Source organism: Nyctereutes procyonoides, unplaced genomic scaffold (assembly GCF_905146905.1).
Source record: "Nyctereutes procyonoides isolate TBG_1078 unplaced genomic scaffold, NYPRO_anot_genome, whole genome shotgun sequence".
NCBI lineage: Eukaryota > Metazoa > Chordata > Mammalia > Carnivora > Canidae > Nyctereutes > Nyctereutes procyonoides.
Genome location: NW_026575034.1, coordinates 12,699,191 through 12,717,257, shown reverse-complemented (window position 1 = coordinate 12,717,257; position 18,067 = coordinate 12,699,191). Strand labels below are relative to the sequence as shown.

Here is an 18,067-nt window from a genome sequence, read left to right as displayed (position 1 = left end):
AGAATGCGAAGGGGGCAAGAACGCAGTTAGCCACACTGGCCCACCTCCCTGCACCCCGCCCCAGCCTCCTGCAAGAGCTCGCGCTGACATCACAGGCCAGTATTGTTCACACTGAAGGACGGCCCTGGCTGGCTTGGGGGGCTGCAGCCTGAGGTGGAAGGCACGAGCCCCCCCACAGCCTGAACCGTGCAGCTGCCAACCGGGCTGGCACTCGCTTGGTCCGGGCACAGTCGGTCCCCGAGGGCTGTGTGACAGCGGCCCCTGGTGGATGAGAGCGGCAGCGGGAGGCTCTCCTGGAGCTGGCGAGGCTGGTGGGCTGGGGTCCCAACCTACTGATCTCGCAGTGTGTCCAGTTGTCATGTGTGTGGGGAGGGGGGGTGGGGGGGAGAGATCTGCAAATTCCAGGCAACGGGAGCATCTTCGTGCCAACCCAGCCTCCTCCAGGAGGACCATGTGGAGGCATCTTGTCATCTAACATGTGGCTGACCCCCAAAGCCCTCCCTAAGCACCCCTAGCCCCCAGGTCTCGCTAAGCCCCAAACCCCTCATCCTGGCACAGAGGTGCCTGTGAGAAGCCTGCCTCCAGCCCTTCGTCCTTTTGGTGAGCGGGCCTGGGTTCCACTTCCGGTTTCAGCACTTAGGGGATACTGACTGTGCGGCCTGCTAGGCCCTGGTCTCGTCATATGTAAAATGGAAGGACAGTCCCTGCCTTGCAGGCTGTGAGGATGAAATGAGTCCACGTGCCATGAATGTGAGTTTCTCTTCCCTTTCCCACCAGAGTTGTCCACTGCATGTCTTCCTGGCTTCCTTGCCGGGGAGCACCTGCCTAGGTGGGGGTGGCCCGGGCGCTCTGCTCGGATGCCCTTCCCCGGTCAGCCTTCCCGACCACTGTCCTCACTCCTGGTGCTCACACTGTACTGGGTGCTTCCCCTGGAGTGTGCCCCACGTCGCCCAGCCTCGGAGCCCTGCCTAAGCTGTATCGCCTGCCCCTTAGCCCATCAGGGAAGCGGATTGCACATCCAGGGCAACAGTGCTTGCTGCATGCGGGGTAACTGCTGTTGCAAGAGTTCTGGTGCATTCTTGCCTGTGGCAGATAAGAGGGCAGAGGCCCAGAGAAGGGAGGTGATGTGCAACCCACATTCCCACTGTGAGCAGCGCATCTGAGGTCAGAGCGCAGGTCATGTGACTTCACTCAGCCACAGCCGGGCCAGGCCTCTGTGAGCTGTTTCAGCCCCGGGTATGGGGTGGGAGTGGGGAATGCAAACACTGATGCGTCCCTTCAGTAAGGATATAATGCCCCAAAATCTGTATGTGGGATTTTCCCAGTGCCCCCTTTTGTACCATCTAGCCCTGATCATTTGTTTCAGCTTTTCTTCCTCTCCATCTCACCCCTCTGGCCCTGAGCTCATGTTCCTGGGTCCCCAACAGACCCATCCCCAGGTGGGGGGTTAGTGCACTGAACCCAGGCCAGCCCTACCTTTTACCACTGGTTTGCTGAGGACCCACAAGCAAGCTCTCTAACCCCTACGAACCTCAATTTTTCTCATTTGGTGGAGGGACATGTGTGTTCTGCTGGGACTGTGTGGCATATGAAGTCATTCAGGAAGACAAATGTGATGAACACAAGTCAGAATCGGTGAGCTGGCTGGGCTGGGAATTCTGGTGCCTCTTCTCCAGGACCGGGTATGTGTTGAGGGGGCGATGTTCCTCTAGGAGTTGCCAGGGCACTTCTCTCCCCTGTGAATTTACAGATGGAGGCCTGCGGGTTCCGTGCATGTGTGTGGTGGGCTGAGGTGCATTTCCCGCCTGTACCCCAAGCAATCTGGTGAGAGCAGAAAATAAATAAGAAGTCAGATGTAAACATGGTGCTAGTGCTGGGGAGAAGGGAAGCTGTGCCACGGGGAAGCGAGGGTTCCTTGGGGTACTGGACGGGGTGTAGGGCTGGAGCCTCTACCACTAGCACTGCCTTCCTCTTTGGCTTCTGAAGCGGGGCAGGTGCTAGTCTGGAGGTGAGCCTGGGAAAAGAAGTTGCTGGGGCCAGAAGGGGAGATAGTGAGGAGGCTGAGGGGACTGCAGAAGGTGTAGGTTTGGGGCAAACTTGACTAGGGAAGACCCACCTCCTGGGAACAGTCGGGCATGGGCGGGGGGGCGGTGGGGGCAGGCCTGCTCTCAAAGCTCAGAGCCAGAACCAGTGTCCTCCACCCCTGCCAGCAAGCAATGGTGTCTCTCAGGTTCCAGGAAGACATAAAAAGAGACCAGGAGAGGGAAGGGTGGTGAGAAAGAGGAAGAGACAAGCGTGAGGGAGGGAGGGAGGGGAGACAGAAAGACAGAGGAACAGCACAAAGTTTCCAAAAGGAGTGTTTCATTCTCCTTTGGGCTGCTTCAGAGGTCTGGGGCAGTTTGCAGCTTTGCAATAGCTGGGCATGCAGTGAGTGCCCCGATTATGAGCTGCTCAGGTATAGAGGGACCTCGCATGATGGTTTTCACTGTCATTCTCCTGATGAGCAATGATTTGGAACATTTTTCCACATCATTATCAACCCTTTGGCTATCAGCTGTAAAATGTCTGTCCAAGACTTTTGCTCATAAAAAAAAAAAAGAAAGTGACCTTGTTGTGTTTTTGTACTTGAATTATAAACTTTGAAAAGTATATTCGACATATGAATCCTTTGTCAGGTTATATGTATTGAGAATATACATTCTCAGCCCGTGGTCTGCTTTTTCAGTCTTCTTAGTGGTGTCTTCTGATGAACAGAAATGCTTAGCATAGATGAAGTCTAGTTTGTTGATCTAGTCTTTTGTAGCTGGTGCTTCTCTTGTCCATTTAAGAAATGTTTGTTTACCCCCAAAACATGAAGATAGTCTATATTTTCTTCTAGGAGCTTTATTGTTTTACACTCCACATTTAGGTCTATGATATATTTTAAATTAATTTTTTAATGGTATTTGAGGTTCAGTGTTTTCCATATGATATCCAACTGAGCCAGTGCTGATTGCCAAAAAGACCACCTTTCATCATTTTGTGATGAAAGTGGTGCCTTTGTTATTGGTAAAGTGATGATATATGCATGAGTCTGTTTCTGGAGGGTTTTTTTTTCTTTTGTATTCCATAAGTCCTTTTGTTCATCCTTATGCCAATATGACACTGAGTCTCTATAGTCTATAAGAAACTTTGACATTTGGTAGTATAAATCCTCCAACTTTGTTCTTCCTTAATATTATCTTTGTAATTCTAAGTTCTTTGCCTTTCTATGTACATTTTAAAATCCACTTGTTCATTTCCACAGAAACTCCTGCTAAGATGTTGATTGGGATTTCTTTGAATTTATAAATAAATTTTAGGATAATTGACTTCTTAAATAGTATAGGGTGTCCCAATCAATAAATGTACCACACCTCTATTTATACAGACTGCTTTTAATTTCTCTCAGCTATATCTTGAGTTTTCAGTGTCAACATCTTGCACATCTTTTTTAGACTTAATTCTGGATATGTTTTTACGGTAATTAAGTGCTATTTTAGAATTCCTTTTTTTCCTAAGTTGCCGATACATAGAAAATACAATTTGGGTTTTTTTTTTTTAAGATTTTATTTATTTATTTGAGAGTGAGAACAAGTGCGAGAGATCATGAGCAGGGGGAGTGAGAGAGTGAAACAGATTCCCCCACTGAGCAGGGAGCCCAATATGGGGTCCGATCCCAGGACCCTGGGATCACAACCCAAGCCAAAGGCAGGCGCTCAACTGACTGAGCCACCCAGGCACCCTGAAAATAAAATTTTGAATATAATGGTATACTGAGTCTTTTGGATTTTAAATAGACTTGGATTGTGTGCAGATGTACACAATCATGTGATCTGTAAATTATTACAGTTCTGCTTCCTCTTTTCTGATGATTTTTATCTTTTTATTTCTTTTTCTTGTCTTATTTCATTGGCTAGGGCCACTGTAAAATGTGAAATAGGAGTGGTGATAATAGATATCTGTCTTGTTTCTGATTTGGGAGGAATCCTTTCAATATTTCATTAACGATTTCATTATTAATCATGATATCATTATCATTTCAAGGATTAGATAACAAGCTCAGAGAAGATGAGTAACTAGTTCATTTCACCAAGTCAGCAAGTAGCAGAGCTGAATTGTGAAGCCAGACTTTTCTCTCTCCTAAAATTATGCAGCTTCTACAAAACCACAGGTGCCTCTGGAACAGTGGTGCTCCACCTAGGATCCCCACTGGAATTATTTGAGGAGCCTTTAAACATATTGATACCAAGACATCACCTTGAAGCAATGAAATCAGATTTTCTGGTGGTAAAACCCAGGCATTGGTAGCTTAAAAATTTCCCAGATGATTCTAATCATCTGAGAACCAGACTAGAAGTACTAGAAGTACTTTTGGTACAATTCCCGCCTGAGCTGTGCCCCGCAGTGCTTTGCTTGAAAACTTAATGTTTTTACATCAGCTCAGGCATGCTAACCCTAACCCAAAGGGAAGTGAACTTGTTTTTACTGGCCTTTTGATACCTTCTCACAAACTCCACTCCTTCTACCCTCAAATGCCTTCATTTTGCATCTGTTTGACAGTCCACCTTAAGGAAAATCATCTGAAATTACTTTTTGTCAGTAAAGTAAAGGAATGCAATCCCTGATTTCCCTCCACTGCAATAATTCACCTCTCTCTACCTCACTGACTTGCTTTCCAAACTGGTTATGTAACCCCTTTCATCCACTGTCCCATTCCCTATTACATATTAATACTTGTTTTATCCATTTTGACACTTAGCTTTTTAATCAGAGATTCTTGTTTGAAATAGTAAAGGAGGTTGAGTGCTGTCTGGGATATGTTCCTTTGGGAGGGGGATCATATTATCCTCCTGGAGGCCTGTTTTACCTTCTGTTGCTTTCTACTAAATTGTCAGCTCTACTAACACTCCTTAAAACAAATACCTCATTTTGTAAAGTGAGCCTTTAACCCTTTACATTGTTCACAGATTCTGTGCTGTGATCTGGCTTATATTCCATATTCAGATCTTGCTTCTGAGGGATGGATTCATTTATCCGACCTAATGCTGTGCCCTGACCCTTGCTCTATACTTGTTTTTGCTTTCTTGGACATGACCTTTGCTTCCCTCTACATGATTGAATTTTCCCTGGGCAAAATATACCTTGGGCAAACAGATTTGCCCTGTCTGGTCACATGAGCAGAATTCCACCTGCTTTGTAGTCCCGACTTGTCTCCTCCCCACCCCCCCTACAGACTTTAGGTGTCTGAGTGGACAGAAAGGTGAAGGAGGAAATTTAGAGATCTTTAGATCACACTCCCTCTCCTGTGGCTGAGTTACCACCATATCTGGGTGATTCTGTTTAACTGTTACAACCCAGCAACCAACAACCCTTCTGCCTTTCCCTAAAAACTAAACATGCAGAACAGAACTGGAGAATAGTAGCCCAGCACTGGTATATCTGATGGGTCTTTATGGACTAGCCCCATTTTTTGAGATATTTGCATAAAAGGCACCAGTGATGCTTCTCTAATAACTAGTAAGAGAACGTTGCTCCTAAATATGATGTGATGTTTACTGTATATTTTGGGTTCCTCAACTGCATGGGTTTTATCCTCCTTCAACCACCCCTCAGGGAGAATCCCAGCATTCTCCAGCTCCCTCTGTGTCCAGACTCCAGGTGCAGCAGCCCTGCTTCCCAGGTGATGACCAGGCTAGACCATCCTCATCACCACTTGCATGCTCTCCCATGAGGAAAGCTTGGCCTTGGGCCCAGGCCCATCCTTTTCCATGTAAAAGCTAATTACATATAAGTGCTTCCAACAGCAATTTCTTTAGGGATGTTAAAGTGCTTTGATTAGATTGTTCTCCTGGCATCATTAAGTTTATGTCCAGGGATAGGAAGTGGGTGGTTTGAGGATGGAGACTTTCCAGAAATGAGACTAGTGTTTGAAGAAGCTGGCCTCAGGCTGGGTCACTCCTGGGCCCATCATACGAGCTACATTAAGCAACTCTCTTTGACCTGACCCTTTCACTAACTTCTCCCTTTACTGCCCTTCCCAGAGGCTGTCCAGAGGAGCACAGGGCAAAGAGTGAGGAGACCAGGATGGGAGTCCTGGCCCTGGCACTAATGTGCTTCATGGCCTTGGTGATCTCTTTCCTTCCCCAGGCCTCTGTCTCTTTGCCATTCGCCTGCAGTGTTAACTGCCATGTGTCAGGCTTCAGTTGGGTGCTGGAGACTAGAGATGATTCAGTACAGGAGCTGTCCAGAGCAGCTCACATCTAGTGCAGGGTAGACATACAAACCTATGAGAGCAACCTGACACCATAAGTGCTCTAGTTGTGATCAGATCGGAGTGGTATGGCAGCTGGGAGGACAGAGACACTCTGTTGAGGAGGCAGGCATGTGTTCACAGAAGACCATTCAAGCTTTAGGTGAACTGGGTTTGAGGTCCCTGTGGAACATCTAGGCAAATTAATTTTGGAGTTAAACATAAAAAGATTCAGTGGCAGGTTGGAAATGTATATGTGGATATCAGGAAAGAAGGTCAGAGCTAGAGAGCTAGGTTTGGGGGTCATCCTAGTGAGTCACTGAGGCCACTTGACTTAGGTGCTATTGACTGAGATGGTACAAAGTGGGCTGTTGGGGGAGCCTGGTGTAAGCTACTTTAGGTGGATGCAAAGGAGAGACTAAAGGAGCAAATGATAAGTGGTAGTTAGGGCGGAGATGAGCCCCTACAATGGGGTGTCATAGAGTCCCAGGCAGGAGAGAGCACCAAGTTGGAGAGGGTTCCCAGCAGGGAGAGGTGTTGTAGAGGCCAAGTCAGAGAGGGACAGGGAGGCTGGGCTCTGCACCAGACAAGTCCCCAAATCCTTCTTAAATATATGATCTCTCTCTCTCTCATTCTCCCTCCTTCATCTTTTATTTCTCTATGTGTCTGTCTTTGCTTCTCCATTTCTTGTTTATTCCTGATTCATCTTTGTACCAGTGCCTAGTTCAGTGCCCATCACAAGGTAGGTGCACAATTAATGTTTGATGAGCTATAAAGAGATGCAGGGATTGTGCTACTTTTCTCTTTGTTCTCTTCCGAGCTATTGTAGTTATTCATCTTATTGGTGCTGGTCAGGAATTGAAATAGGAGTCACTCTCCTTTTAAAATTTCTAGTTCTGGGCTGCATGAGTTGAGATGTCCAAACAAGTAGGAAAGCCTGTGGGCCCTAACACAAAGGGCTGAGGTTCCCAGCGGAGTGTCAGTCCCAGAGGAGTCTACAGAAAAGTGAGTAGGACTCAGGGCCCCAGATCTAGATAGCTGCAATCATCAGATGCAGAAGAGGTGGGATGATGGCACCACCATGTGGCAGGTATTATACATGCATTATCTTTGTTAAATTCCAACATCCTCGGAGGTGGATATTTTTACCCCCACTTATACATAAAGACTCAAAATAAGTACAAAAATTGTGCAGCTAGTAAGATGCAGAAGCAGGATTCAGATCCAGGTAGGTGTGACTCTAGAGCCTGTGCATGTTCTGATGCTACAGGAACTAGTTCATGCACTGGGAAGCTTGGAGTCCAGTGGTGTGGTCCCCTTCAGGGCCTCCCACTGCAGTGAGCTGGCTGGGTTGGAGCTGCTGAGATGGTGATGCATAGGGAAATCAACTTGGGCTAGTGGCATCTTGCTGACAGCAGGCTAAGTGGCAGATCAGAAGCATCAGACACAAAGGCCCAAGAAATTGACCCACTGTGACAATCTACCAAATAGAAAAATGAGCAAAACACATGAACAGGCCATTCGTAGAAAAAGTCCAAATGGCAAAACCCCAAATCAGAACCAAGCCTAATCATAATAAAATGAAAACATGAAAGGACTCTGAGCTTCATGGTAGGAAGTCGAGACATACATATTAAAATAAAAATTTTACACCTCCACCAAAGTGACAAAACTTTAGAATCTGACAGTACCAAATGTTGGCAAGAGTATGGAGTTGAGTTTATACACTGCTGATAGGGATATAAACTGCTACAGCTGTTCTGCAAAACAACGTGGCAACACTAGTAGAATTAAAGATGTGCAGGCTCTATGAGTTAGTTATTCTACTCCTTGATTGAGACCCCTAGAGAATCTGGCATGCATGCACCAGAAGACGCTTGGAAGAACATTTATAGAAGTACTGCATATTATAGCAAAAACCGAGGAATGACTCAAATGACCATCGACAGGAGAATATATAAATGAATAACAGTTGGTTTATACAGTGAGATACCACACAGCAGTGAAAATAGACCTTAGGAGTTTTCCAAACTGACTGGGGGGAAAGAGCAAAGTGCTATACACACCATGATACCATTTATGTCAAGTTCAAAACCTTGTAAAGCTATACACATGCAATAAATCTCTAAAGAAACAGGGAATAATAGCACAAAATTCAGGGTAGTGGCCCATCCAACAGGGAAAAGCTTTGAGATCAAAAACTGCATACAGGGAGCTTCATGATATTATCTTCTTTCTAATATTAGAATTTCTGGGGCAGCCCGGGGTGGCTCAGTGGTTTAGCGCCACCTTCAGCCCAGGGTGTGATCCTGGAGACCAGGGATTGAGTCCCGCATCGGGTCCTTGCATGGAGCCTCTGCTTGTGTCTCTGCCTCTCTCATTCTCTCTCTGTGTCTCTCATGAATAAATAAATTTTAAAAATCTAAAAAAAAAAAGTATTTCTGGATATTAGGTGCATACGTATACCCATATGGGTGTTTGTTTTGTTATTTTTTTTGTTATTTTTTTGTTTTTTTTTGTTTTGTTTTGTTATTTTTTATACCTCATACATTTGCAACACACACACATATTCTCTTTTGAAGGGACGATAGATTTCATAATTAACAAGTTACCAAAAGATATCTGAAGTGCAGAAAACACATTAGAAGGGAAGCAGGACAGTGGGCAGTTGCATAGACATGACACCACAGATACGCTTCTTGGGAAACCTAAGGGCAGAAGAGGAATCAGGCTCAGTCAGAGCCACTGTCTTGGGGTTAGGAATTTGTAGAATACATGTTCCCAAGCTGGCTGTTTCTCTGGAGTTGCTCTTCCCTGTAGTGGCCCTTGCTCACAATAGCTCCTCCATCTGCGATGCCATCCCTTCCCCTTTACTTAGCTCAGGTGTGTCTTCAAGTCTTCAGCCAACTTTTACTCTCTTGCATTTATTCCCCTTTTACCCAAAGCCTACTACTATGTGTGAGGACTGGAGCAGCCATGAGTGAACAAGCTGTACCCAGACTTGAAGAGTGTTCTGGGGACAGGGGAAACAGACAAGGGGGAGAGAGAGAGAGTCTCTCACATCATCACATCATCACAGTGGTGCTGCTCCAAACCCCTGGTGCATAAAGGCGTCTGCGGACCTTGTGAAAAAGGCAAATTCCACACCTTCCCAGGGTCTGAGTAGGTCTAGGAAGGGTGTGGGCAGGAATGTGCTTTGGAGAAACCCTTCGTGAATTGGGTGCAACTAGTCCTCAGACTCCACTTGGAGAAACAGTGTGATAAATGCTATGATGCTAGCAGGTGTATTTGGGCCTGTATTCCAAGGGCCACCTCTTCAAGCTGGAGGGTGGGCATTAAGTCAGGGTGGCTTCCAGAGGCCTCCCCAGAGAATGTCCTCATTGGAAATCACAATGTAAAATGGTTATCTGTGGATGAGTCTCCTGCCTCACTGCAGAGGATACCCTGCCCTGACTCACCTCTACTTGGCACACAGCATGTGCTCAGGGAAATTGCACTCAGTGCATTTGCTGAGGAGCATTTAGGGAGCCCTCAGAGATCACTCACTCCTGGCCTCTCTAGTGTATTCAGATTGACCCATCTCCAAGCATGTGTTGGGGACTAGGTTTCTAGTGGGCCTGGTTTGGGTTTGTCTGGCATTCTCAACCGGGTTTGGGAATACAATTCCATTTACATCCAATGTCAGATTGAGGAGACCAAGATACTTGAGACCCTTAGCTATAGCCTTGGATAATGCTGGAAGGGGGAAAGGGATAAAACTCCGACAGGTCTAAGAGGTTTCTTATGTTGGCAGGCTGGCAATAGGGCTACTTCCTGTTTCCAGGCCCAGAGCAGCCCCCTTTCCTTACCTGGGCCCAAGCGAGGCTCTTCTCTGAAGGCCTGTTAGTCAGACATCTGGCATGAATCCAGTCCTGCCTGCAGCTGCCTGGCTGCTGTTTGCTCTTTTTTAATTAGGCACATCCAGGTGAGTTTTATTGCGGACAGCTCCTCCAGCTCCTGTTCCCATATTCGTCTTCTTTTGAGTCTGAGATTGCCAAAGGCTTTTACAGCTAATGGACCTTACAGCTCCCAAGAGCCATTTAAGGGAGGCCCAGAAGTCAGTGGTGGTGATTAGTCAAGAGAAACACTGACCTCTGGAGAGCTGCTTGAGCTGAGTGGCAGGAAGTAAGGGTGTAGGGACAGGAGCCGGTGTGGGCAGGTGTGGGGAGTAGAGGGACAGGTGTCTCCTCACTTCACCTCTCCCTGGTTCTTCCCTGGCCTCGTCCCTGCCCCACCCCAACAGAGGAAGGACTTCTTGGTGCTTGGTGACAGGGTCCTCAGGCAGGCTGGTGGCCTGGGGCATCTAAGGAGCCGCAGGGGCCCAGCTGAGCTAACTGATAAGTTACTACCCACCATCCCTCCCCTGCCTTTCTCCAGAGAGCCTCATCTAGTGACCCCTGATGGAGGTGGAGGTTGAGGTTCAGCTGTCACTTCTTAGGAGGCAGTATAATGTCCTGATAGAAACCATGGGCTTTGAAGCTACACAATTTGGGTTCAAATTCCAAACCAACTACTTTTTTAAGTTTGTGATTTGTGGCAAGTCAATGAATCCTTCTGTGTCTCAGTTTTTTCATCTGTAAAATGGGGATATTGATAATACTGGCCTCAGACGATCATTACAAGGAGTTAATGGTATATGTACGGCATTTGAAAGGATGGCTGGCACATAGTGAGCACTCGATAAGTAGAAGCTATTATTGTGCCATGAGTAAGTCTGATTGGGGCAGAACTGGGAAACTGAAGTCTTTTTCTGGCATTCCCATCCCACCACGCCCAGGTTCATTCCTCTCTGGTTAGGCAGAGAGCAAGCTTTCAGGGAAGCAGCCCTCTTTCTAGTGGGGAGGGTGGTGGAAGACGGGATGGGGAGGGAAGGACGTTGAGCTCAGCCTAGCGCTAACCCGAGGAAGGGAGGAGGGAGCCAACATTTGTCTTCCTGGATCCGCATCACCTGCTTCATCACCTTAACCCCCAACACCCTGTTGGTGGATGAGGATACAGTCTTGGACAGGCTAAGTGATGGAGGCCAAGTCATACGGCTCAAGTAAGAGGGGGCCAGGGTGGGAGCTCGGGGATGTGGGGATTCTAAGTGACTGTTCTTTATACTGTGTTTTGCTGTAGTGGATGGTCAGGGGCTATCCCTGGGCACTTGGCTTGATGCCTGCACTCTAAGAAGCCCAGGAGAGGTCCCTGGTCTCTGCTGGAGCCAAAGGACAGGTCTTCTGATGCCAGGTTTGGGGTCATTTTTGGGGTCTTGCCACCAGGGTTGTCCCTGGCTCCACATAGTGTCCTGGGCTGTTCTGGGAATCTAGGGCTGGACCCTATAGGGGGCTTGTGTCTGTCTCCTTACTGTCATGAGCAGTTGTGCTCTCCCAGGACATACAGGGCCATGCCCTCTCTCCCCTGCAGGTGGATGGTGTTCTATGCTTGGCCGACATCCTGACCGATGACAGCCACCCAGAGGCCACACGGGCTGAAGCTGCTGCTGTGGTTGCCCAGGTCACCTCCCCACACCTGCCCTTTACTCAGCACCTCGGCAGCTTTCTGGAAAGCATGGAAGAAATCGTGACTGCTCTCATCAGTGAGTCACCCTGGGCGGGAGGGGACTGCTGCGTGAGTGGGACTTGTCACAGTTGTCTTCAAGAAGGGCCAAGGAGGCCTTCCTCCCCCCTCCACACACCCACACACACTGCACCCCATGTAGCTCCCACACTGATGTCACACTAGCTAAAATCCCACAGTTAAAGTATTAGAGTCAGGCTTTAAAGAACTTTGTTGCCAAGTCTCTGATTGAAATGCATGCAGCTGAGAAGTTCTTTGAGTTGAGGTCACATTGGGACTAACTGGCCTTTCTGAATAGAGACTGGGACAAGCCCATGGGGAAGTAGAGGACCTTGAATTTTGAGGTTTAGATACTTGGCCAGAGAGACTCTGGTAGGCTGTCTCTGAAGTGTCAGACTATTGCAGCCAATGAATGCACAGAATGTTGGGGCAAACAGCTTCTCAGCAAGCACTGGTCCACACCAGCCTGCCACCTGCAAGCCCCCACTGCACCCACATTGTGGGGCCTTGAAAGCTGTGACTCTTCTAGATTCTCCTTTTTTTTTTTTTAAGATTTTATTTATTTATTCATGAGAGACACACACACACACACAGAGAGAGAGAGAGAGAGAGAGAGGCAGAGGCACAGACAGGGAGAAGCAGGCTCCATGCAGGGAGCCTGACATGGGACTCAATCCTGGGTCTCCAGGATCACGCCCTGGGCTGATCACTCATCCGGGCTGCCCTCTTCTAAGTTCTCCTATTCAGACTTATGTACTCCCGACTGGAGAATCATAGTCTGCAATCTAGAATATTCTCTCCCTCCAGCTTTCTTTTGCAAAACTGCCAAAGCTGGTACTTGTCTGGATAAAACCCTCAGGAGACTTGTTTTGCCAACCACATCCTTTCTTCTATAAGTCCTGGCAAGGATATGTGTTTCTACTTCTATCCTTACCTCTGCCACCGTCTCCATATCCATGTCTGATTGAAACGGAATGAAAGTTGATCTCATCAGAAAATTTAGCATTCACTCTTGGAATTCTCAAACCAAGGCTGGGAAGATTTGGCATAACACAAATGTAGGGGCAGCACAGAAACTAGACTAGGAGTCAGAACATTCGAGTGTGAGCTTTTGTCTTTTCATTCATCCATTTAACAAAGAGCTGTTGACCAGCAATCCTGTGCGGGGCTACTTCACAGTTTTCCTAATACAGAAAACATGAGGTTGGAGCCATTTCTTTTGAGTCCTTCTAGCTCTAGAATTGTATGCTCTGCAAGGACCTTGAACATAGGAGTCATCAGTTAAATTGGCTTTATGGCTGATTCTGGTCATTGGGGCAGTGGCACCCACAAGCCAGGCTGGGATACATCAATTTGCCAACATTCACATTTCTTCAAAGTTGACCAAACACAGAAGCCAACTGTTGAAGATCTTGGCTGGAGGGAACTCAAGAGACCAGAAAGTTCAGTGCTCACTCAATAGGAGAAGAAACGTAGGCCAGGAGAGGTTGAGGAACCTTCTCAAGGCAACATAACAGAGTTAGGATTCACTTATGCCAGGAAGCTCCTGGTCAGTCATCCACTGGAGCCAGGCAGGACACATAAATGATTGAAGAGGGCCAGATGGGAGAAGAAAAGAAGAGAATTTGCACCCTGTAGGAAACTGAAAAGCCCTGACAAAAGGGAGGTTGGTCACTATTAATCTCCCGTTGATCATTGCCGTGTAAGAAAAGCCAATTTTTATTTTTTTATTTTTTGAAAGGCCAATTTTTATATTTATTTATTTATTTATTTATTTATTTATTTATTTATTTATATTTATGATAGTCACACACACACACAGAGAGAGAGAGAGAGAGAGAGAGGCAGAGACACAGGCAGAGGGAGAAGCAGGCTCCATGCACTGGGAGCCCGACGTGGGATTCGATCCCGGGTCTCCAGGATCGCACCTTGGGCCAAAGGCAGGCGCTAAACTGCTGTGCCACCCAGGGACCCCTTTGATTTTTTAAAGATTTTTATTTTTTATTTATTCATGAGAGACAGAGAGAGAGAGAGAGAGGCAGAGACAGGCAGAGGGAGAAGCAGGATCCACACAGGGAGCCTGACGTGGGACTCGATCCCAGGTCTCCAGGATCACACCCTGGGCTGAAGGCAGGTGCTAAACTGCTGAGCCACCTGGGCTGCCCAGAAAGGCCAGTTTTTAAAGATAAGACAAAAATCCAAAGTTTTGTAGAAAATCTCCCAATGCATAAGTGATAGCAAAAATTTAAAACAAATCAACATACCGAAATCTATATAATCGAAACAAGTCCCTATTGCCGTATCTTCATCCCTACATCTTTGCCCGGGGTTGGATTTCTCCCCGAAGAAGAGGAGCCTCTCTATTTATTTTCTCCTTATGAAGATTCATTGTAGAGTCTGCTCTGAGAGTCAGCAGATGGGATATATTTTCTGGGCTGGACGCCAGGGCTCTGTTCTTTGGTGGGAAATAGCCCTCCAATTTCTTGCTATTCCCTGGAAACATTTATAAATGAGTCACTGGAATCCTCAATTTAATCTTCCTAACGCATCCCAGGTGACTCAGACTGTAGTTTAAATAAATGTGCACCCAAATTAAAAGGCACTTAGGTGGTTGTGTTAATAATTGCTGCGTTGGCGGCAACCGTGACTGCATGAGAATTACTGTGGGTGTTTGGATCTAGAAGAAATCTTTACGGCAAAGTGGGCCAGTGACTCCTGTGGTTTCACTCCAAACTTTGGGTATAGGGAGGTGGCCTGGAAGAGGTTGGCTTGTCCCCAGGGGTTCCCAAAGATTGGAGGAGGGGGCAACCATTGGAAAATAACCATCAGAGAATTCTTAGTTCCTGGGGGAATCTGCTGCCCTGCCCTGGCGGCTTAGATCAAGACGCTGAGTTGCTTAGTTGGTCCCACCTGGGCTGAGGGGCACAGTGCTCCCCAGGGACAGCCCCTGCCTCCCTGGTAGGCTTGACACCGAAATCTGTAGGAGTGCCACTGGGAAAAAGTCAAAGAGGCTTAGGGACAAGAGGCAGCCAGGGACACAAAGAATGGGGACCGGGATTGGGTAGGCCTGGGGTTGAGTCTGCATACTTCTCGATGCCTCAATTTTGGGAAAATCGCTTAATATTTGAATCTTCAGTTCTATAGCCATGAAATTGTGGTAGAAAGTTGGGCTGTAGTAAGGATGGAATGGCTTCAGGGGGTCAAATATGTATAGCAGTGCCTCACGCAGAGTACATGGGAGTGTTTCTGCTACCAGTAGCTTCCCTAAGCCTTGGCTTCTGCAAATGGAGGCGACCATCTTCTACTTTAAGGGTGCTCAGAATTTAATGACGCAGAGCAAGGCACACAGCAGGTGGCCCAACTAATATTATTTTCCATCCCCGTTTAGGTAGGGGCCAGTAACTGCATTCACTCAAAGGCCCCAGACACGCCAGCTTCAATGTTAGAAGCTGGAAGTACAGATTCTTTGGGAGCTAGGATTAGGGATCAGGATTGCACATGGCCCAACTCTTGCTGCAGGTGTTTTCCTGAAGTGTGGTTTCCTCTCTCTGTGTTTTCATAGAGGTGTTGTCACTAGGAGAGGGCCTGGACCCAGGAAGCACCTTGAATGATGCTCAAGTTGGAGCTGAGGGTCAGAAGTTCGGCCCACTAGAATGGGTGGCCAGCACACCTCCTGCTGAGGCAGGAGTCCATTCTGGGTCAAGTGGAGCCCATGGGAACATGGGCTAAATGGTGGAGGATGACAGGGTTTGGGGGAGGTTCTCTCCTCTGTAAAGGCCCATCAGATTCATCATTTAGAGATGGTAAGTGGGGGACTCTGGTTAGGTCTGGGTTAAGGCCACTAGGATCAGAAAGAAAGAGCCTACCATCCAAGGGCTTGGTGTAAGACTTTTCTGCCATATATCCCTTATCCTGGGACCAGAGGAGGTCCTGAAGCTCTGCTGATGGCCGCTGGAAAGGTAGAGTCGTAGGTTTTAACTTCAGCTTCTTTCTTAAGAAAGGCAAATTTCTTAAGACAAATTCAGGAGCAGTCTAATGTACATTGCTGGAGATACAGACGGACCAGGAGCTCTTCTGTGCTTCAGGGCCTTTGCACATGCTGCTGTTCCTTTGGTCTGGAACATGTTGATCCCCAAGTATTCTCATGACTGCCCCATTTTCTCCTTAAAGTTTCAGCCGTCACATTCCTAGGGAGATCTTCCGTATGCACCCCGCCAGGCCTTGAGTTATTCCCTGTCTTAGCACTCGTTTGTTTTTTCCCTCACATTAGAATGTGCAACAATAATCTTATTAATTTTTAAAAAGTTCATTTTCTCTCACCTACTGCTAGGACATAAACTTAACAGGGGCACAGCCCTGATCTGTGTGTTCACCGCGCCTTCCCAAGACACCAGCAGTGCCTGACATGTAGTGTTCTCTCGGTAAAGGACTAAACGGATACAGGAGGAAATAGAAATTCTACACCAGGATTCAAATCCCCGCTCTGCTACTTATGTAGGCAGTTAAGTTTCCGTCTCTGGCAACTGCTTTCCTCATCTGTGAAATGGGCATCATAACAGCTGCCCAGACTTTCTCCCAGGGCAATTGCGGGAGTCAAGTGAGATAACTGATAGGAGAGCACTGGCAGGGAGGCTGATTTCCTCCTGTTCACCATCCAGAACTGTGCCAAGAGGCCTCGTCTGGGGAGGTCTTCCTGCTGGCTTCTGCGGCCCTGGCCAACATCACCTTCTTTGACACGATGGCCTGCGAGATGCTTCTACAGCTGAATGCCATCCGGGTCCTCCTGGAAGCTTGCAGCGACAAGCAGAGAGTGGATACGCCTTACACCCGGGATCAGGTGAGCGGCTCAGAGGGGAGCAGACACAGAGCCTGTAGCCATAAAGACAGAGGTCAGGAGGCCAGGGCGAAGGTTCTGGAGGAGAGGGAGACCACATGGCCTGCCAGCACGCAGTCCATCCTGTGAGTCACACTCTAGGTAAAGGAAAATGTTCTCGACATATGTCGTTGGCCTTGGAGCATCTTCATGAGCCCACTCTCTGCCCCACTCCTCCATGCCAGCCACTCTAGGGCCTTCCTCAATCTCTGTCCACACCAGCGCATCCCAGAAGGCAGACACCCCAGGTGTCCCTGGTCCACCTGTGGAATTCTGCGTCCCAGTCTCATTGCGGCCTGTCTGGCTTGTTCCCTCCCTGCAGAGAGGTTCTTCCCTTCTCTGCCTCCGCAGAGCAGAGCCTTGATTCAGGACCTCAACCCCTCTATCACTCTCAATGTTTTTGTGTATTTGAGCTCCACATACAGCTCCACATATAAAGGGATTTTATTGTTAAACGTGTTCAAAAACATTGAATGAGGGGCTTTTCAGAGCCTTGAGCTCTGAGGTTACAGAAATCTATCCTGTCCCACTGCTGCTATATACTCAGCCTCCCATTTCCCTACCAAGGGGTGGGGGTGGTCAATCCGGTGGGTTTTAGGCCTCTGTGAATTCCATCGGGTGCCCCAGCTGATGATCCCCCCCATTAGATGATCCCCCAGCCTCCCACCCAAGTCATCCCTGCCTACCTCTTAGCTCCAGTCTCTGTTTCTCCCAGCCCCAACACCTAGTTGAAGCTGCCACAGCTTCCTGTTTGATTCCTACCCCCAGAAACTTCTGGAAAGCCTTCCCTGATGGCTCCAGTCACCTGGCATCACCTCCTTTTCCTGGAGGCCACGCCTCACAATGCGGTGTTGACTTTCCTAGTGATATTTATTCGTTTCTAGTTATTTCATGTGGTTGATTCCTCTGGGGTAGGGTGGGGGGAAGAAGCTCCTCTGCTATTCGAATCATGTACCTTGGGGCAATTCACTCTGAGCCTCACTTTTCTCCCCTGCGAATGGGGTTCAATACAACATACTTCACTAAGTTGAAATAACTAACTAACTGAATGAATGCAAACGTGTGGCATTGAATGTGTGGCCCATGGCCCTGGGTGGGGAACCTCCAGGTCGGTGATACGGGCTTGTCTCTTCCAGCTAGACATCCTGTAGCTCTGTGTGCAGAGACCCTCCTTTATCATGAGGAGTGGCTGGCCCCCTTCTGAAACCTCATGGATTCCTCAGAAGCGGTTGGGTGGGGGGTCAGGGCCCAGAGAGAATGGGGTCAAACTCCATGCAGGTGGCAGTTCCTTCTGAATCTGGAGCCCAGAGTTTTCCTGCCCCTCT

General features: G+C 47.8%; 1 protein-coding gene across 1 annotated transcript in view; it reads left to right on the top strand.

The window, feature by feature from the left end:
• The window catches only part of INSC (INSC spindle orientation adaptor protein), a 120,756-nt gene that overhangs the window by 83,385 nt on the left and 19,304 nt on the right, over positions 1-18,067 (top strand). Inside the window, exons 8-9 of the mRNA XM_055317549.1 lie at positions 11,717-11,888; positions 16,528-16,706. Of these exons, the coding sequence (XP_055173524.1) occupies positions 11,717-11,888; positions 16,528-16,706 (351 nt within the window). The remainder of the gene's footprint in view (positions 1-11,716; positions 11,889-16,527; positions 16,707-18,067) is intronic.